The 20,857-nt window shown below is 58.6% G+C and overlaps 1 protein-coding gene across 2 annotated transcripts; it reads left to right on the forward strand.

Annotated features, from left to right (window-relative positions):
• Positions 1-607: 607 nt before the first annotated feature.
• Positions 608-19,354, forward strand: LRRC4B (leucine rich repeat containing 4B). Of its 2 annotated transcripts, none has more exons than XM_065570847.1 (2): positions 608-744; positions 17,216-19,354. In XM_065570847.1, the coding sequence occupies exon 2, from the start codon at positions 17,278-17,280 to the stop codon at positions 19,213-19,215; it is 1,938 nt and encodes a 645-aa protein (XP_065426919.1). In that variant the 5' UTR covers positions 608-744; positions 17,216-17,277; the 3' UTR covers positions 19,216-19,354. The 2 variants fall into 2 exon arrangements, with proteins under 2 accessions (XP_065426919.1, XP_042703108.1); XM_042847174.2 differs by lacking the exon at positions 608-744 and adding an exon at positions 16,221-16,580.
• Positions 19,355-20,857: the final 1,503 nt, after the last annotated feature.

Genomic DNA, 20,857 nt, shown 5'->3' on the forward strand with positions numbered 1-20,857 from the left:
GCGGGGGGGGGGGGGGACGTGCCCTGTGCTGGGGAGAGCTGGGGGGGGAGGTGCCGGGGTGGGGAAGTGCCTGGGGGTGGGGGGGAGAACGGGGGGGGGGAGTGCCTGGGGGTGAGAGGTGCCCAGCGGGGGGGGGACGTGCCCTGTGCTGAGGAGAGCCGGGGGGACGTGCCGGGGGGGAATGCCTGGGGGTGGGGGGGAGAGCCGAGGGGGGAGGTGCCGGGGGGGGGACGTGCCGGGGGGAGGGAGGTGCCTGGGGGTGGGGGGAGAGCCGGGGGGGGACGTGCCGGGGGGTGGACGTGCCCTGTGCTGGGGAGGTGCGGGGGGGGGAGTGCCTGTGGGTGGGGGGGAGAACCGGGGGGGGAGGTGCCGGAGGGGGGACGTGCCGGGGGGAGGGAGGTGCCTGGGGGTGGGGGGGAGGTGCCGGGGGGGGGACGTGCCCCGGGCTGGGGGGCGGGCGCAGCGCGCAGGCCCCTGCACCGCCGTGTGACTGGAAACCCTGATTAGCGCCCGGAGCAGGGGCCGGCGGGAGCGGGGTTCGGGGGGCGGCGGGGGGGGGGGGCTCCTGGCGGGGGGGGGGGTCCGGGGGCGGCGGAAGGAGGGAGGGGAGCAGCGTCGGGGGAGGAGGGACGGAGGCGCGTTGTGTCGTCGGAAGACGGGCAGGATCCGGGGTCGGAGCAGGGGGAAGAAGCAGGATCCGAGGGACCAGGGCTGGGGGGGCCACTCCGCTGCCCCCCCCACAAGGTGCTGATTTCTGCATCCCTCCTTCCCGCATCCCTCCCTCCATCCCCGCATCCCTCCCTCCTGCATCCTTCCCGCATCCCTCCATCCCTTCCTGCCCCCCCCCCCCGGCTCGGAGCGCCCCCCCACCCGAGCCGTGCGAGGAGCTGCCGGGGGGGGCGGGGGGCGGAAGGTGAGCGCGGCCCATGCCGACCCATTGAGCTGTGTGTGTGGGGCGGGGGGGGGGGGGTTCTCCTTCCCTTTTTCCTGCACTGAGGCTCCTCCCCCCACTGATCAGTCCCCCCATTTACTCTTTCTCCCCCCCCCGCCACCCCAGCTGCTTCTAATCCTCCCCCTCCCAGGCTGGTATCTTCTCCAAGGGGGGAGGCAGGGATGCGGGGGGGGGGGGACTGATAGGCCCCAGAATAGCACGTGTGTGTGTGAGAGATTAATGGGTTTGCAGTCAAACTGTTCTGGTGTGTGTGTGTGTGTGTGTGTGTATGGGGGCTGGGGGTCTAGGCTGTGTGGGGTGGGGGAGGGGCTGTGTATGGGGGCTGGGGGTCTAGGCTGTGTGGGGTCGGGGAGGGGCTGTGTATGGGGGCTGGGGGTCTGGGCTGTGTGGGGTGGGGGAGGGGCTGTGTATGGGGGCTGGGGGTCTAGGCTGTGTGGGGTGGGGGAGGGGCTGTGTATGGGGGCTGGGGGTGTAGGCTGTGTGGGGTGGGGGAGGGGCTGTGTGTGGGGGCTGGGGGTGTAGGCTGTGTGGGGTGGGGGAGGGGCTGTGCATTGGGGATGGAGGTATAGGCTGTGTGGGGTGCGGGGGGCTGTGCATTGGGGCTGGGGGTATAGGCTATGTATTGGGGCTGGGGGTGTAGGCTGTGTGGGGTGGGGGAGGGGCTGTGTATGGGGGCTGGAGGGTATAGGCTGTGGGGGGTGGGGGAGGGGCTGTGTATGGGGGCTGGGGGGTGTAGGCTGTGTGGGGTGGGGGTGGGGGAGGGGCTGTGTATGGGGGCTGGGGGGTGTAGGCTGTGTGGTGTGGGGGAGGGGCTATGTATTGGGGCTGGGGGTGTAGGCTGTGTGGGGTGGGGGTGGGGTGGGGGAGGGGCTGTGTATGGGGGCTGGGGGTGAAGGCTGTGTGGGGTGGGGGTGGGGGAGGGGCTGTGTATGGGGGCTGGGGGGTGTAGGCTGTGTGGTGTGGGGGAGGGGCTGTGTATTGGGGCTGGGGGTGTAGGCTGTGTGGGGTGGGGTGGGGGTGGGGGAGGGCTGTGGCTGGGGGCTGGGGGTGGGCAGGTGTAGGCTGTACTGGATGGGGAGGGGACACGTCTGGACAGTGGATGTGGGGGGTGTATTGGGGATGGGGGGTGTGGGGCGTGTATGGGGCAGAGGGGACGTGTATCGGGATCTCAGGGTCCCCTTTGCGGTGGGGGGAGGGGGGACAGGTGGATATTTGGGGCAGGGCACGTCTGTGGGGTTCACAGGGAGTGCAAGAAGCATGGATTTGCTGCCGGGGGGCGGGTGGGGGGCAGTTGCTCCCCCCACAACACCCGCCCTCAGGAACGCAGCCCCGCATGAGCTTCTGCCCTTTCAAAATGGGTTGGAGGGGGACAGGGATGTGGGGGATGAGGGGGGACGGGCTCCCCCAGGTTGTGAGCGGGATGGGGGGGCGGCTCTGTCCTGCGGCCCACGGGACACTAGCTGGCCGCACAGAGAGCGCGGGTCTGATTCTTTGTCGCTTCACCGAGCGCTCGCTGGGGCTGGTACCGTATCTCCTTTTCAGGGGGGCAGTGTCTGACCTCGGCTGGGGGTGCGCATCCGGGCAGCAGCCGGGGGACCCTGATCTCGGGGCGCTGTGCACGCACCGCGGTTTGGGATCCTGCAGAAAAGTAGGATGTGAGACTAGATCCTAGTGCAGGCCCTGGGGGCTGGTCGGACCGAGGGGGCGGCGGGGGGGCAGAGTTAACTCCCTATTATTAACCCTTGAATTGCCCCACCTTTTGTGGGCTTGGCTTTGCCGCCGTAACGCTCGTCTGGCGTCGTTCTTTGCCTTTCATTTCCTAGGTTGTTAAAAATCAACTGGAGTTGGGGGGGAAATAGAAATTTTATCCTGTGGATCCCACATGGGTTTATCAGCCGGGCTGGGACCTTTGACCTCCGCTCCTGGGTTCGGTTGCGGATTCCGGAGAGGTCGCCCTGTTCTCCTGCCCCCTGCTCCTCTCCCCTCTGCCTCCCAGTCCAGGCTCATGGGGAGAGGGCGTCTGGTGCCCGATGCCACCCGCAGGGGCAGCCCGGAGGATTGGCAGCTATGGGGAGAGACCGGCTGGGCGGCCTAGGGCTGGGCTCCAGTCTGCTCTGTGAGGCGGGAGCAGAGGTGAAAGGAAGTCGGTCGGGCCGGGCCGGTAAGAGCCATTAGGCAGCCGACCGGCAGGGGCAGAGCCCCCGGGGCCCAGCCATTTAAAAGGGCCCGGGACTCCCGGCAGTGGGCGGAGCCCCGGGCCCTTTAAATCGCCGCCGGGCCGCTCTGAAGCGTTGGCTGGGGGGGGGGTGTCCAGCCCTAGCCCCGCCCCTTCTGCCTGAAGCCCCGCCCCTGCTTGAGCCACACCCACACACCTTGCTCAGGACCCCCGGCCGCCCTGCGGACCGGTAAGTCCCTTAAGTTACTTTCACCCCTGGGCGGGAGCATGCTCCGTGCAGCTGTCAGGGCGCTCTGTGGGGCGGGAGCATGCTCCGTGCAGCTGTCAGGGTGCTCTGTGGGGCGGGAGCGTGCTCCGTGTGGTTGTGGGAGCTCTGTGGGGCGGGAGCATGCTCTGTGCAGTTTTCAGGGCACTCTGTGGGGTGGGAGCTCCGTGCAGCTGTCAGGGCGCTCTGTGGGGCGGGAGCATGCTCCGTGTGGTTGTTGGAGCTCTGTGGGGCGGGAGCATGCTCTGTGCAGACACCGTTTTCGGACAATTTAGCAGCCAGACACGGCCTTGAGCGAGGGCCAGAGACACCTAATAAACATTCTCTAAACTTAGGCCAATGACCCCCTTCCCTCCCCCGCAAAGAACCACCCCTCCCCGCACAAAGAACACAAACACACAAAGAAACAACCCCCCCGCAAGAGTCAAACGAACGCAGGCGGACGTCCAGCCGCAGCGCGGGGGCCCATCCGGTTTATTGCACCGAATGCTGTGTCCGCTTACCCGCCGCGTGGGCAGGGGGCGGGCGTGGGCGTTCGGTGCCAGCCGCTCATGACCCTCAGAGACCGAGGACGGGCTCTGGAGACCCGAGTGGTTGAGCTGAGGGAGACAGAGAGGGACCTAGACTTTCCCCCACCCCCGGTCTGATACCCTCTGTGCTGCGGAGGAGGATGAAAGTCTCGGGGAAGGAGACCATCCAGTCGCTGGGCCCCTCCTTCCAGATGATCATGGTGTCCTCTGGCACGGAGGCTAGCCCTCCGGGGGGAGGGGACCCCAGTTATTAGGAAGAGACAGGTAATACTCATGGGCGATTCGAGCGTCAGAAATATAGAGTTGGGTTTGCGATGACTGGGAGAACTGCACGGCGAATTGGCTGCTGGGTGCGAAGGCTGCGGACCTCTCGCGACGTCAGGACAGACTTACGTGCAGTGCTGGAGAGGAGCCGGTGGTCGTGGTACATGTAGGTACCAATGACATAGGGAGGGGTTGGAGAGACGTCCTGGAGGCCAAATGTAGGCTGCTAGGAAAGAGATTGAAGTCCAGGTCCTCCATGGGAACATTCTCTGAAATGCTCCCGGTTCCACGTGCAGGGCCAGTTAGACAGAACTGCAGGGTCTCCATGCGTGGATGAGACGATGGTGTAGGGAGGAGGGGTTTAGGTATATAGGGAACAGGGGAACCTTTTGGGAAAGGAGGCTGGGAGGATGGGCTCCACCTAAACCAAACCGGAGCCAGATTCCTGGCATGTCAAATTAAAAACTACCTGAAGGGCAGCTCCAAAGAGGATGGAGCTCGGCTGTTCTCAGTGGTGGCAGATGACAGAACCAGGAGCAATGGTCTCAAGTTGCAATGGGGGAGGTCTAGGTTGGATATTAGGAAACACTATTTCCCTAGGAGGGTGGTGAAGCTCTGGAATGGGTTACCTAGGGAGGTGGTGGGATCTCCATCCTTAGAGGTTTTTAAGGCCCAGCTTGACAAAGCCCTGGCTGGGATGATTTAGTTGGGGATTGGTTCTGCTTTGAGCAGGGGGTTGGACTAGATACCTCCTGAGGTCCCTTCCAGCCCTGATATTCTCTGAGTCTAGAGGAGTTTTAACACTAAGGGCCAACGGGTGCGGAGGTGCATGTGGTTTGGATGGACACACCCTTAGGGGAGGATCTATGAAAAGGGAATCTCGCTCTCCTAGTACAGAGGAGAGGATAGAAGTCGATAAAGTACAGGTAGGAACTGAAGACAAACAGTCAAACGTGAGAGTCCCCTTTGATTACCCCACAGGAAGGCAGGCAACTGAATATCGACCCATCTGATCAATGCAAGGAGTCTAAGTATTGAGATGGGTGAACTTGAGTGCCTGGCATTGTGAGGTGGATTGATGATAATCCGTGCAGCATGGGAAGACCGATTAAAACTATCTCAGAATGACAGAGTGGGGGGCGCTGGTGGGGGGGCCGGCGCTACACGTGAAAGAAAACGTCGAGTCCTATAGTAAATGAACCCAAGTGTCCCATCGAATCTATATTGATAGCAATTCCGTGCTTGAATAACAAGCGTACAGCTGCAAGAATATACGACTGACCACCTGACCAGGAGGGCGATAGTGACTCAGGGAGATTAGAGAGGCGACAAAACCAGAAAACCCAATAATAATGGGGGATTTCAGCTAGCCCCAGACTGACTGGGCACATGCTACCTCAGGCCGGGATGCAGAGATAAAATTTCTAGACGCCCTAAATGACGACTTCTTGGAGCAGCTGGTCCTGAGACCCACAAGGGGAGAGGCGATTCTTGATTTAGTCCTAAGTGGCGCACAGGATCTGGTCCAAGAGGTGTCTGTAGCTAAACCACTCAGTAATAGCGACCAAATGTAATTAAATTTCACATCCCTATAGGGGGGAAAACACGAAAATAAAAAGCACCACAGTATTTAACTTCAAAAAGGGGAATTACACAAAAACGAGGAGGCTAATTAAATGGAAATGAAAAGGAACAGTCGTCAGGGTGAAATGCCTGCAAACTGCATGCAAACTTTAAAAAACAAACAAACAACCCACCGTAAAAGAGGCTAAAACTGTATATATACCTCAGATTTAGAAAACCACACACACACATACACACACACACACACAAAGAGGACCAACACACACACACACACAGAGGACCAAAAAAAAATACAAAATGCTACCACGGTTAAACAACAGAGTCAGGGAGGCGATTAGAGACAAAGAGACATCTTTTAAAAATTGGAAGTCAAATGCTGCTGAGGAAAAGAGAAAGGAACGTAAACTCTGTGTCAAGTCAAGTGTAAAAGTATAATTAGGCAGGCCAAAAAAGAATTTGAACAGCAACTAGCAAAAAGACACAAAACCTAAAAATAAAATAAAAATGTGTGCTGTAAGTACATCAGAAGGAGGAAACTTGGACAATCGCGGTGCTAAAGGAGCACTCAAGGAAAACGAGACTTGTGGAAAAGCCAAATGAATTCTTTCCGTCGGTTTTTGCTGCAGAGGGTGTGGGGGAGATTCCCACACCTGAGCCGTTCTTTTAAGGTGACAAACCTGAGGAACTGTCCCAGGTTGACGTGCCAATAGAGGTGGTTTTGGAACCATTCAATACATTAGACAGCAATAGGTCTGGATGGTATCACCCAGGAATTCGTAAGGAAGTCAAATAGGAAACTGCAGATCTACTAACTGCGGTATGTAACCTCTCACTTAAATCAGTCTCTGTATCAGATGACTGGCAGATAGCTATTGTAACACTGATTTTAAAAAGTGGCTCCAGAGGGGATGCTGGCAATTACAGGCCGATAAGCCTTACTTCAGTACCAGGCAAATTGGTTAAAACTCTGGTAAAGAACAAAATTATCAGACACACGGATGAACATGATATGGTGGGGAAGAGTCAACGCAGCTTTTGTAAGAGGAAATCGCGCCTCACCAATCTACTAGAATTCTTTGAGGGGGGTCAACCCACGTGGACCAGGGGGATCCAGGGGATATGGTGTACTTAGACTTTCAGAAAGCCTTTGACAGCGTCCCTCACCAAAGGCTCTTAAGCAAAGTAGTCAGTCATGGGGGTAAGAGGGAAGGTTCTCTCATGGATCAGTAACTGGGTGGCAAAGTTTGAAGACCAGACAAAACTACTCATGATAGTTAAAGTCCCAAGCAGACAGCGAAAAGCTACAAAAGGATCTCACAAAGCTGGGTGACTGGGCAAGAAAATGGCAGATGAAATTCAGTGTTGATAAATGCAAAATAACACACGTTGGTAAACAGAATCCCAACGCTGCATCCAAAATGATGGGGTCTAAATTGGCTGTTCCCACTCAAGGAAGATCTTGGCGTCATTGTGGAGAGTTCTCTGAAAACATCCACTCAATGTGCAGCGGCAGACAGAAAAAGCGAACAATGTTGGGAACCATTAAGAAAGGGAGCGATAATAAGACAGAAAAGATCATATTGCCACCCTATAAATCCATGCTACACCCACACGTTGCATACTGCGTGCAGTTCTGGTCACCCCATCTCGAAAAAGGACAGATTAGAATTGGAAACTGTACAGAGACGGGGCACAAAAATGATCAGGGGTTCGGAACGGCTTCCGTGTGAGGAGAGATTAAACAGACGGGGACTGAGACGGCTAAGGGGGGATATGATCGAGATCTGTACAATCGTGACTGGCGTGGCGAAAGGGAACTGGGAAGTGTTATTTACGCCTTCACATAACACAAGAACCAGGCGTCATCCAATGAAATGAACAGGCAGCCGGTTTCAAACAAACATAAGGCAGTATTTCTTCACACAGCGACCAGGCAACCTGTGGAACTTGCTGCCGGCAGACGTCAAGGCCAAAAGTAGAACAAGGTTCAAGAAAGAATTAGATAAATTCATGGCTATTAGCCAGGGAGGCAACCCCATGCACTGGGTGTCCCTAGACCTCTGTTTGCCAGGAGCTGGGAACGGGCGACAGGGGTTGGATCACTTGATGATTCTCTGTTCTGTTCATTCCCTCTGGGGCACCTGGCACTGGTACTGTCAGAAGACAGGATACTGGGCTAGATGGACCAGGGGTCGGATCCATTATGGCTGTCCTTCTGTGTGAACAACGATTTTCAGAGCCTAATAACTTGGCCGAGTTGGATGGATTTTCCCAGGAACACCACGCTTCGGAGCGTTTGGCTGGGGTGGGGGAAGCAGTTGCCCTGGGGCCAGGGAAGTGCCTTTTGCCGTTGCTGTGAGAACCTGGCCCAATCTGGTGTGGTGAGGAACGAAGGGATGAGGAGAAGGGTCAGAAGTCTGCGGGAGGGCTTTGGAATAAGGGGAGCGGAGAGGGGTACAAGTGGGAAGGGAACAGGGGCAGGACCTTGGGCGGTAGGTTAGGAGCAGAAGGGAACAGGGAAAGCTGGGGGGAACTCGGGCAGAAGGGTTTGTAACCACTGGAGCATGCTCCCCTCCAGCCCTGAGTCCCCACATTCCCAAGTGGCTGTGAATGCCCCTGGCCACGTGTGTGTCTCCGTCACCCTCTGGTGACTCGGCCCACGTAGAGGATAACAGCTTTCTAGTGCTACCAGTCGCTTGGTCAGCTTAAGTGCAGAGGCACGCGGGGCGGCTCTGAAGGTCCGAGCCCTGCTGGTGGCCTCCCGTGGGGATGGTCCGTGGGGCGACACACGAGGAAATTTCTGGTTTACAAACGGGGCACCCGAAATCAGCGGTGCTTTGGCACATTTTGGTGTCAGGGCCACCCGGGGGTGGGGGAGGGGGGCAAGTGGGGCAATTTGCTCCAGGCCCCATGAGAAGATAGTATTCTATAGTAGTGCAACTTTTTTTTATGGAAGGGGCCCCTGAAGTTGCTTTGCCCCAGGCCCCCTGAATCCTCTGGGCGGCCCTGTTTGGTGTTTCGCCGCTCCCCGTCTGCAAAATGGGGCGAATGCCGCCCCTGGCCCCACAGCGTGCATGTATCCGTGCTCGTAGAGCGCTCTGAGATGGGCGCAGTGAAGGCCGTTGAAAAACCTGAATAATTCTGTCCTCAGCGTGGGGTCGGAATGGTGTGTGGTAAATCCGGTCTTGAGAAATGTGGCTGCAAAGAGCTATTAAATAACTGCTCATTCTGCGAGGCCTCTGTCCTGTGCCCTGAATTGGGCAGGGGTCTTGTGGAAAATATGGCACGTGGCCAGGAGCGCCGCCAACTTTTCTGCCGCCCTAGGCGGCGGAAGGTCCCGCCACCGAAATACCGCCGTGGTCGCCACCCCCCAAATTGTAGCGCCCTAGGCAACCGCCTAGGTTGCCTAATGGGTGCACCAGCCCTGCACGTGGCCGTGGCATTACTGACTGCATGATCATGCAGACGCGCCGGGGGTCAGAGTTAAGGGTACTCACCTTCATGCGGGCAGCCCCTAACTTTGCAGCGCTTGATTTTGCAACCTTAACTTTTTTTTAATGTACCTCTTTGCTTGCCAATGTCAACACGAAGGGCTCATAGCGCTAAAGTTTGCAGTTTCTCTACCTTACTGTTATTATTTAACTCTTTGTATGAGCACAGCACAGCGGTTCTCAACCTTTCCAGACCACCGTCCCCCTGTCAGGAAGCTGATTTGTCTTGCTGTAGCGAAGTGAGACTCACCGCCGCGGCGCCTCCTGCTGGTCATCTTGGGAATTAGCTCTTCACCAGCTTCGGAGCGCCCTCTGCTGTCCGGTGTCTCGCCTGCCTCAGGTCCCTGCATCCCTCCCAGACCTCAGTGCCTCTTACCCTGGGGTGCTGCCCCCAGCAATACCCCCAATGTGGGTCTCCCCTCCCAGGGGGACCCCCAACCCTCTATCCCCACCTTGCCTCAGTGGCTACTGGCCCCGGTTTGAGTGTGGACTCGCAAACGGGTGTGAATCCGGTTCGTGGTGGTGAAGTAGCTCGCGTTGGTGATGGCGTCACGAGATTTATATATATATATATAATTGGGTGCAATTTTGAACAGGGGGGAGGGGGCGATTCACCGCTGGACTGAATTCCCACGGGGATTGATGGACCCCTCCGTCTCGGAGCGACGTGGAAGATGAGGGGAATTTTATGGCCTGAGAGGTACAGGAGGTTCGATAATCTAATGGTTCTTTCTGGGCTCTGGGCCTCTCTAAGGATATGGAGCCCGGGGCTGGGCGGGAAGAGCACCGGATACTGCGTGGGAGCTGTCAGAGCGCCCGCCTTGCGCCAGCTGAGCGCTGGAGATTGAGCGGCGCGTCGGCCACGCACGGATTTCAGCTCTGAGCCAATTTGAGGGAAGCAGCGGCAGGTGCTGCGGGTGGATCTGGGTTGCGTTCACACACACGTGGCGTCGCTCTCCCCTGAGCTTGAAACCGCGAGGATGCCGCCTCTAACGCCGGCGGGCTGTGCGGCAAAGCGGCGCGGGCGGGGCGGGCCGGCAAAGCCCCCGGCGAAATGTGCGGCTGCTTCGAGATCCCTTAAACCCGGCTCAACCGGGCTTGGCAGAAATCGGATTAAATCGATACGGCTAAGCCGGGTTTCAATTGGATTAAGCGGCGTCCGCCCAGGGTTGGCAGCGGCTGAACGAAATGGGCTTAAAGTCGCAGCTTTGGCTGGGAGCTTGTTAAGGATTCTCCGGTTCTTGGCGTCTTCAGCTCCAGACTTGGGGCCTCTCGGGAAGTCGTTGGGCTCGGGACAGGGGTAACTGGGTGGGACTGTCCGACTTGTGTTACGCAGCGGGGATCAGACTAGATGGAGCTAACGGTCCCTCTGGCTCTGGTGGCGACCAAGGGCTGAAAAGGGCTGAAAATGGAGCGGGTCGGGGGTGAGGAGGAGGATGTAATGGGAATCGAACCAGACACGGTGATCTGAGCCGATAATGGTGACAGGGGCTGACGGCTATCCAAGGGGCTGTTGGGGAAAAAAAACAATTGTCAACGAAGAAAATTCATTTTTCCCTCCAGACGTTTTCCCCCCCTTTGTTGTCAAAGAAGGAAGGAAAAAATTTCGACGCAGACGGGGGAGATTTTTTTTTGGAGGAGGGGTCTAACAAGATCCCCTTTGAATCAAAACTTTTTTAAAAAGAGCGGGGGCCACTTCAAACAAAAAGGAGAACATGTTGTTTCCCTCCAGTGTTTTCGCCACTGGAGAAGGGGGCAAACGACATGCAAAGTTTTTCCATTTGGTTTTGAAGCTCCCCCTTTTTAAAAAGTTGGGATTTTTTCCCCAGAGGGACGGGGCTTTTCCTTGGTCTCCTCCCCCCACTCTTTGGCAAAGAGGAAGAATCGCCCCCTTGGCTTTGGATGCGAATCCCGGGGGTGACACGGAAAAGTCTCCCACCTCCCATTCGGTATTCTCGGAGAACCTGGGTCTGGCGAGCGGGGAGGAAACGGCTTCCAGACCCTGTCGACAGGCAGCGCAGCGAGCGAAGCTACGGCCCGCCGCTCACCGCCGTGGGACTTCTGTTGCTGGGTGTCGATGGACTGCGGTGTGAAACAGTCGCTCATCCCGCCTGTGTCCTGTTCGCTGCAGTGGCTGCCGGCGGGGGGCTGCTGCGGGCGTAGTTTTGGGGGTGCTTGATTTCGGGTTAAATAGCGGGGCGTTTTGCTAGGTGGTCTGATAGCGGCGCAGGTCGCCGGGCGGCTGGAGCCGGCGAGTGGTGGCTGGGTGGTTATAGCCGGTTAAATGTCCGGGGCTGGGGTGGGGCAGGGAACAGGCTTTGGGAGCGGGTGGGTGAACCGTTGGGAGGACCCTGCCTTCCGGCCTGGCTGGCCTTGGCGAGGCCGTGACCCCGACGGATAACCCATTCAAAGGGCCCTCTGTGTGTCCAGAGGTTGGGGGCGGGGAGGGGGGAACAGACGGACGCACAGACACCACTGGTGGGGCCGACGGAGCTGGACCGGCAGGGTGGGGAGGCTCTGGGTAGCCCGGGCTCTGGTTGGAGCAGGCTGTCCCGGTGGGCACGGAGGGGAGAACCGCGGGGGCCAGTCCCAGTCAGACCCGCTGGGTCAGCAGCTTCGGTACCGGGGTGGGGTAGCCCTGGGCCTGGTCTCCGCGGGCGGGGGATCGTAAGCGGTGAAGATGCAGGGTCTGAAACCTGCAAGGGGACAAAGGGAGACGCCGCCCTGGAACTGTGTCCGGGGCAGGGTCTCTTCATCCAGTGTCAGCCCCCCCCCGCCCCTCCGCTGCCTCAGTTTCCTCCTGAGGCAGTGGGGGTGGGGAAGAGGGGTAACTGTTTTTTTTTTTTTAAATCTCCTTCCTCTGAAACCTCAGGGATGCCCATGGCTGGAGGTGGGACGCTGGGCGGGATGGTCCAGAGCGTTCTCCCTCTCGGGTGGGTCTTGCTGGCATGCAGGGTCTAACTCACCCCCCCGCCCTCCCCGGGTCAGACTGGGAGTGACCTCGGGGGCTTTTCGCCTTCCCCTGCGGGGTGTGGGTGCGGGTCACGTGGCAGGAGTATCCGGGGCTCGCTGCCTCGGATACTGGTTCACCTCGGTCCCCCCTTCTCTGCCGGCGGCGCATCACAGCCCGGTCGCCTGTGGCCTGGGAGACCACCCGGGTCTCGTGTCGGTCGCTGGGTTTAGCGTGCGGGACAGGAGGTCAGAGGAGCCAAGGGCCGGCTCTTGGGGTGGTTTTTTGCTGCCCGAACATTTTTGGCTGCCCCCCACCTTAGCCCTGGGCTCCCTCCCCCACACCTGCCGCCCCAGCCCTGAGCTCCCCCCTCGCCTCCAGCCGGTCCGGCGCTGGCAGGGTCGGGGTAAGCAGCGGGGCTCCCGGGCCGCGCCTCAGCCCAGGGTCCCTCCAGCCGGGGCTCCTGCCTCCAGGACCGGCCGGGACCCGGGAGGGCAGAGCTGGGGGACCGCCCGGCAGGGGGCTGAGGAACCGGTGCAGGGTAGCCCCACAGGGAGCGGAGCCCTGGAGAGCGGGACGCAGGCCCCACACGGCAGCGCCCCGCCCTCTATGGCCCCACTGCTGCTGCTGCTCCTGGCCGCCCTGCCGCAGTCCCTGGGCGGCTCGGGCCGCTTCGCCCAGCCCCGGCTGTGGCATTGGGGGGCGACCGCCCTGCGGCCCCTGCAGGCGGCTCCGTGTGCCCGGTGTGTCCCGAGTGTCCCGTGCTCGGAGCCCACCCGAACCTGGCCATAAGGTGCAGGCGCGGCTTCCCGACACGACCCGCAGCGGCCCCAGGGCGCCCCCCCACGCTGCTGCTGCCGGGGCCGGCTCTAGGCTTTTGCCGCCCCAAGCAAAAAAACCAACCCCCCCCTGCAAAAAATCGATGTCCAGAATGCCGCCCCTGAAAATGTGCCGCCCCAAGCATGTGCTTGGTTTGCTGGTGCCTGGAGCGGGCCCTGCAGGAGATGATCTAGCGGGTCCCTTCTGGCCTGGGGGGTTAGCGGGGGGCCTGGCACTGGTAGCAGCGAGCGAGCCACCCGGCCCCAGCCTGCCCCGCCAGCTCCCGGCGTCACTCGGGGCGGAAGTGGGGGCGGGGAGAGGGCAGAGCAGGGCTGGGATGGGGCCAGCTCGCTCGCTGCTGCCGGTGCTAGGCCCCCCGCTAAGCCCCCAGGCCGCCCTGGACCCCACATCCCCCTAAAGCGCGGGGCCGGGGGCGGTTGCCCCGTTCCATCCAATGGACGGGACGGCTCTGCTTGGATCCATTCTGGGCACCACCAAAAATTAACCAAACCTGGTGCCCAACATCCGCGTGTCTGCACCACTTTTATGGTAAGGTTTTTGCTCTACATGATGAAGGGGATGGAACGGCGGCCGTATGAGGGGAAATGAATTAGACTGAGACTTTTCAGCTTGGAAAAGAGACAACTGGGGGGCGGGGGGGGGGTATGGTAGAGGTCTATAAAATCATGACTGGGGTGGAGAAAGTAAATCAGGACGTGTTATTTACTCCTGCTCATAACACAAGAACTAGGGGTCACCCAATGAAATGAACAGGCAGCAGGTTTAACACAAACAAAGGGAAGTATTTCTTTACACAACGCACTGACAACCTGTGGAACTCCTTGCTAAAGGGTGTTGTGAAGGCCAGGACTATAACAGGGTTCAAAAAAGGACTAGATACATTCATGGAGGATAGGTCCATCAATGGCTATTAGCCAGGCTGGGCAGGGAGGGTGTCCCTGGCCTCTGTTTGCCAGAAGCTGGGAATGGGCGACAGGGGATGGATCACTTGATGATTCCCTGTTCTGTTCATTCCCTCTGGGGCACCTGGCACTGGCCACTGTCGGCACACAGGATACTGGGCTAGATGGACCTTTGGTCTGACCCTGTCTGGCTGTTCTCATGTTCACTTTGTGGACGGTTGTTACTCTAGGGTTGCTGCTATAGATGGTGTGTGGGTACAGTTGTAATAAACGGTATGTGTCAACAGCGGCTAATGCTGTGGGTGTGGATGATGGGCCCTATACAGCCTGCTATATATAGTGTGTGTGTACATGGTTGTTAATGTCAGGTTGGTGCTATATTCTGTGTGCGGTGATGGTTTTTAATGTGCGGTTATTAAATTCTCTAGTGACAGTGGTTATTGCAGAGTGGTTGCTATACACTGTGTGTGGGGATGGTTTTTGATGGTGGGTGGTTGCTTAACACTATGAGACCAGTTGTTAATGTCGGCTGGTTGCTACATGCCGTGTGTGTGTGAATAGTTATTAGGGTACGTTTTCTACGCTACAACCGTGTGTGCAGACGGTTGTTATGGTCGGGAGGTTGATCTGCACTGTGTGTGTCGACTGTGCTCCGTATGTACAGGGTTGTTGCAGTACACCGTGGAGAGGGCTGTTACTGTCCGATTGCTGCCATACACTGTGTGCAATGGGTTGTTAATTAAAATAGTCACTGTACACTGAGTGTGGATGGTTGTTTATATAGGAGTTGCTACAATGCACTGTGGGGACCGTTATTCTTGGAAGAGTGTTGCAAAAACAGTGTCAACTTGTGGCTGTGATATAGGATTGTAGCTATGTGCGGTGTGTGAAGAGGTTTGTTCATGAACAATGGTTGGTCTACACACTGCGTGGGGAAGGTTGTTACTGCAAGACTGTTGCTAGATCATGTGTATGTGGGGTGGTTGTTATTGTGTGGCTGTTGTACCATTGACACCTGTAGTGTATTGGTTGACGTAGGGTTGTTGCGACACATTGTGTGTGGAGACGGCTGTTAAGGTAGGGTTGCTACCATGTGGCATGTGAGGTTGGTTGTTCATGTAGGTTTGCTGCTGTACACTGTGGGTGTATGGTTGTTACTGTTGGGTGGTTGTACTGTGTGTGCAAATGTGTGTTACTGTAGAGCTGTTGCTAAACACTGTGTGTGGGGCTGGTTGGTAGTGTAGGGTTGTTTCTCTGCAGTCCATGTGGGGAGGGTTGCTATGGGACAGATGTTGCTATCCCCTGTGTGTGAGGATAGTTATTAATGTCGGGTTGCTGCTCCACACTGTGGGTGTGGTGGTGGTTAACGTGTGGTTGCTTCTATGCGATATCTGTGGGAACGGTTGATATTGTAGGAATGTTGCTACCCCCCACCCTGATGGTATTTAAGGTCAGATTGTTGCTATAACCCAGTATATAGAGGTGGCTCATATTGCTAAGAAGTCGATATGCACTGGGTGCGGCTGGTTGTTAATGTAGGGGTGGCACTATACACTGTGTGTGTGTGTGTGTGTGTGTGTGTGTTTGTTTGCTGCTGTAGAGATGTTGCTACATACTGCAGTGATGGTTGTTAATGTAGGATTGTTACTAAATGCTGTTTGTGGGGATGGTTGTTAATGTAAGATGTTGCTATATAGTGTGTGTGTGTGTGTGTGTGTGTGTGTACGGTTGGTTATGGAGTGTCGCTGGGGGAAGTCTGAGGGTCGATGGTCTACTGTGTGTGTGGGGATGATTTTTACTCCACGGTTGTTACTTTACATCCTGCCTGGGGACGGGTGTTAATATTGGGGTGTTACTAGACCTCCTGCGTAAGCGCGATTGTTCCCGTGGGGGGTGTTGCTGTGTGCTGGGTGTGGGGATGGTGGTTAATGTCGAGTTGCTGGTATACATACACTGTGTGTTGGGGTAGTTGTTCCCGTAGCATTGTTGCGATATGCCCTGTGCAGAGCCGGTTGTTACTGAAGGGCTGCTGCTCTACCGTGTGTTGGTCTGGTTGGTATGGTAGGTTGTTACCCCCTGTGTGTAGTGTCTGTATCTCAGGAGGGGCTGGGGAGGGTGAGAGAAGGAGATGGGGTGCACAATAGTGTAGTCCCTTGAGGAGTGAGTTGTTTTGGTCTCACTCAGCTGGGGGCTCGGGGCGTCAGCCCCCCTGCTCAAAACGGAGTCACGACCCACCGTTTGAGAACCGCAGGTCAAGACTTTGGGCTCAGTAGTGGGGGAACCGGGTGAGATTTCATGGCCTGTGATATCCAAGACCTCCTGGATGGTTGGACGATTTCTTCTGGCCTTAAACACTTTGAAGCTATGGGTCGTCTGTGGGGCTGGAGGCATTTGAAGCCAAGAATTCAGCAAGAATCGCGGGGATATTCAGAGGCAAACCAGTTAGCGCTGGGGGTTTGAAGAGGGACGATGCCCTGGTTCTAGGGGGTAAACCAGGCGTTTTCCAGCTTGGGACATGACCGTCATGGGCGTTGGATTATCCCCCGTCGGACTCCTGGTTCCTCCGTGCGACACAGCTGCCCACGACGGGCCAGTTACTCGTTGTGGGAAATTCAAAACATTTGAGGTTTGGTTTCCTCCTATTTCCATCGAAAATTTTCCATTTTTTTAAATGCGGAACCAAGAAACGGGATTCCAAAACCGCATTTTGGGGTGTGTGTGTTCGGGTTTCCGTAAGGATTTAGGGGGGGAAAGTTTGGGGCCTTTGCAAACTGTTTGCAGTGGGAAATTTTGTGTTTTTATTAATTTTTTTTTAAAAAGGGGATGGCGGAGGGAGGAAATATTGTTGCAGGCGATTTTACCCCCAAGGGAATTGTGGTTCCTGTTGAGATATTGACCTCAACATTGTGGCGAGAGTGGGGGAAAGGTCATTGGGCCATTGTGGGGCGTGGTACGGCCCTCACCCCACATCTCAGGATAACTATAACCTGCCCCTTATGTGATCCTGTTGCCAGAATATCTGGGCCTTTCATGTATCCCCCCCTCACAGCCCCAGAACCCAGCACGGTCCCTGCACTTCAAGTAGAAACTGGGGCACAAAACGACCGGCCTGGGCTCCACAGGGCATATGTGATGGAGGGAGAAATTCAACCAGGGCCCCGTGGGGCAGGGACCATGCTACCTGGTCTCTCTCCTCCTGGGGTCGGGCCCCGAGGTGCAGGGCTGACGCTAACGAGTCTCTCTCTTCCGTTGTGTCTCCAGTCTCTAGGTATTCGACAGCCTGCCCAGAGGAGGTTTTGCCCATTAAAGCATGAACGTTGGACATGGCTGCCCCCCGTTGCTGCTCCCGGAGGGGGCTGCCACCTCCCCGTCCCTCTAGGATGTTCTGGAAGCCGGTCCTGCTCCTGGGGTTTTGGCTGCCCTCGCTGGCGTGGGCCGGAGCTTCGCCCACTTCCTGCCCGGCCGCCTGCTCCTGCAGCAACCAGGCCAGCCGGGTGATCTGCACGCGCCGGGAGCTGGTGGAGGTGCCGGAGAGCATCTCCATCAACACGCGGTACCTCAACCTGCAGGAGAACAACATCCAACTCATCAAGACCGACACCTTCAAGCACCTGCGGCACCTGGAGATCCTGCAGCTGAGCAAGAACTTGATCCGCAAGATCGAGGTGGGCGCCTTCAACGGCCTGCCCAACCTCAACACGCTGGAGCTCTTCGACAACCGCCTGGCCACGGTGCCCACCCAGGCCTTCGAGTACCTCTCCAAGCTGCGGGAGCTCTGGCTGCGGAACAACCCCATCGAGAGCATCCCGTCCTACGCCTTCAATCGGGTGCCCTCCCTGCGCCGCCTGGACCTGGGCGAGCTGAAGAAGCTGGAGTATATCTCCGAGGCGGCCTTCGAAGGGCTGGTGAACCTGCGGTACCTGAACCTGGGCATGTGCAACCTCAAGGACATCCCCAACCTGACGGCGCTGGTGCGGCTGGAGGAGCTGGAGCTGTCGGGCAACCGGCTGGACATGATCCGCCCCGGCTCCTTCCAGGGCCTCACCAGCTTGCGCAAGTTGTGGCTGATGCACGCCCAGGTGTCCACCATCGAGCGCAACGCCTTCGACGACCTCAAGTCGCTGGAGGAGCTGAACCTGTCCCACAACAACCTCATGTCGCTGCCCCACGACCTCTTCACCCCCTTGCACCGGCTGGAGCGGGTGCACCTCAACCACAACCCCTGGCATTGCAACTGTGACGTCCTCTGGCTCAGCTGGTGGCTGAAGGAGACGGTGCCCAACAACACCACCTGCTGCGCCCGCTGCCACGCCCCGGCCAACCTCAAGGGGCGTTACATCGGCGAGCTGGACCAGAGCCACTTCACCTGCTACGCGCCGGTCATCGTGGAGCCGCCCACCGACCTCAACGTGACGGAGGGGATGGCGGCGGAGCTGAAGTGCCGGACGGGCACCTCCATGACCTCGGTCAACTGGCTGACGCCCAACGGGACGCTGATGACGCACGGCTCGTACCGGGTGCGGATTTCCGTCTTGCACGACGGCACGCTCAACTTCACCAACGTGACGGTGCAGGACACGGGGCAGTACACCTGCATGGTGACCAACTCGGCCGGCAACACCACGGCGTCGGCCACCCTCAACGTCTCGGCCGTGGACCCGGCCGCCACCGGCTACACCTACTTCACCACCGTCACCGTGGAGACGCTGGAGACGGCCCAGGAGGACGCGCTGCCCACCAAGAAGGAGCCGGGCCCCACGCCCGCCGTGGGCTGGGACGTGACCTACTCCACCACCTCCTTGACGCCCCGCTCCACCCGCTCCACGGAGAAGCCCTACACCGTGCCCATCACCGACGCGGCCGAGGGCGGCATGAAGGACCTGGACGACGTGATGAAGACCACCAAGATCATCATCGGCTGCTTCGTGGCCATCACCTTCATGGCGGCCGTCATGCTGATCGTCTTCTACAAGCTGCGCAAGCAGCACCAGTTTCACAAGCACCACGGCCCCACCCGCACCATCGAGATCATCAACGTGGAGGACGAGCTGCCGGCTGCGGCCGGCGCCCCCGGCGACAGCCACCTGGCCCTGCCGGCCCTGGAGCACGACCACCTCAACCACTACGCGGCCTTCAAGGCCCACTACAACAACAACGCGGGGGCCCTGGCCTGCGCCAAGAACCCGCTCCTGAACTCCATCCACGAACCTCTGCTGTTCAAGAGCAGCTCAAAGGAGAACGTGCAGGAGACGCAGATCTGAGGACGGGGACGCCCCTCGCGGCCTGCCTTCCCCCCCTCCGCCCGCCCCGACCACGCGGCCCACCCGCCCGCCCGCCTGCCCCCCGCCACGGGAGGGGGAGCGGGGAAATGCCTCCGGGGAGAGAGACCCCCCTAACCCGCCCGCGACGGATCGGCTCCCGTTGGACGCCATGTCCCCACCCACCCCCAATTCCTGGCTCCCACCCCAACTGCCTCTGTGTCCCCCCCTGCCCCATTCCTGTCCCCCCTCCCTACCTGTCTGTCCCTCCCCTGCCCTGAGATTTCCACCTCTCTCTGGTTTACCCTTTGACGTTGGCTTTATTTTGGCAGTTTTCTCAGTACCCAGTTGACCGAGATGTCTCCGTTTCTCCCCTCACCCCCCTCCTGCCCCAATCAAAGACCGGGAAGTTGCGTGCTCCCACCCCCGCCCCGCTCCCCGAAACTTGAAACTCTTTTGATACCACTGGGCATTCCCGGCGGCCCCGCCTGGGGTGCTGGGTTACTAAAAGGGAAAAAAAGGAAACCAACCAACCAACCCTGGAATAATTTTTTTTTTTTTGGTGGTTGTGGGATTAAACGTGGGGTGGGGTGGAAAAAAAACCCAGCACCCAGAGAAAGAGGTGGTGGGGGGAGGGGGGGACGACGAAATATTATTTTGTGGTAGCGGCTGTTTCGGTCGAGAGTCTATTTTCAGCCATGGGGCCATGGCTGGTGCAGGCTGTGGGGTTTTTTAATGACTATGTGACTCCGGGCACCCCAGCCCTTGCTCCCCGCGCGAAACGCAGAGCAGAGGTATTTTTTAATTTGTAATAATCTGGGGAGGGGCGGGGTTTGGGAGGGGGGGAGCCGGGAAGGGGGGGGGTTTGCGGGGGGTGCACTCCTGCCCCCCCTCCCCCGGAGCCTGTGATCCCAACCATTTCTGGGTCTCGTCCGAGTTTCCTATTTTAATAAAATCCATAAAGGTGTTTACAAGCGTCTCTCCGAGAGCTGGCGGGGAGTGAAGGGGGGAGGACAGGGGCAGGAGGGAATGCACTGGCTCGCACGCCCACCCTCACATGCACCAACTCACACGCTCACCCTCACACGCACCAGCTCGCACGCCCACCCTCGCATGCAGCAGCTCGCATGCCCACCTTCACAGCCTCACATGCACCAGCTCGCACGCCCACCCTCACACCTACCTCCCTTGGCACCAACCCCCTCCCCCCAGCACCGAGATGCGTGTGCCCACAGCCGCCCTCGCACGTGGAGGCCTGCGGCGGAAAATGCTCCGTTCCCCATGGGGCCAGCAGAGAGGGGGTGGAGGAGAGGGTCTGCCTAGGCTGGGGGTCTCTTCTCTCTCGATGCCCCCCCCCCCGGTGAGGGGGGGAAGCGTACACACTTCGGCCAGGGAGCTGCCTTCAGGGGGTCCCAGCCAATGGAGGCAAAACAACCCTCTCGAAGCGGCTGGGGCTGGGGGGCAGACCTCCAAAGTGAGGGGGGGGGGGTAGGGAGAGTCAGAGAGGGCTGTGCAGGATGTGGGATGGTGCCCTGTGTGGGGGGGTTATTAGCTATTTCCCAGCCCCCAATTGTGCTGTGGGTTTGATCCCAGGGACCTGCCACTGGACTATGCCCCCCCCATCTCCTTTGCCACTCAGGTGCAA

Source organism: Chrysemys picta, chromosome 17, assembly GCF_011386835.1.
Source record: "Chrysemys picta bellii isolate R12L10 chromosome 17, ASM1138683v2, whole genome shotgun sequence".
NCBI lineage: Eukaryota > Metazoa > Chordata > Testudines > Emydidae > Chrysemys > Chrysemys picta.

What these genes read in the sequence shown, in the direction of transcription:
- LRRC4B (XM_065570847.1), top strand. Translation starts at nt 17,278, where the DNA reads ATGGCTGCCCCCCGTTGCTGCTCCCGGAGGGGGCTGCCACCTCCCCGT.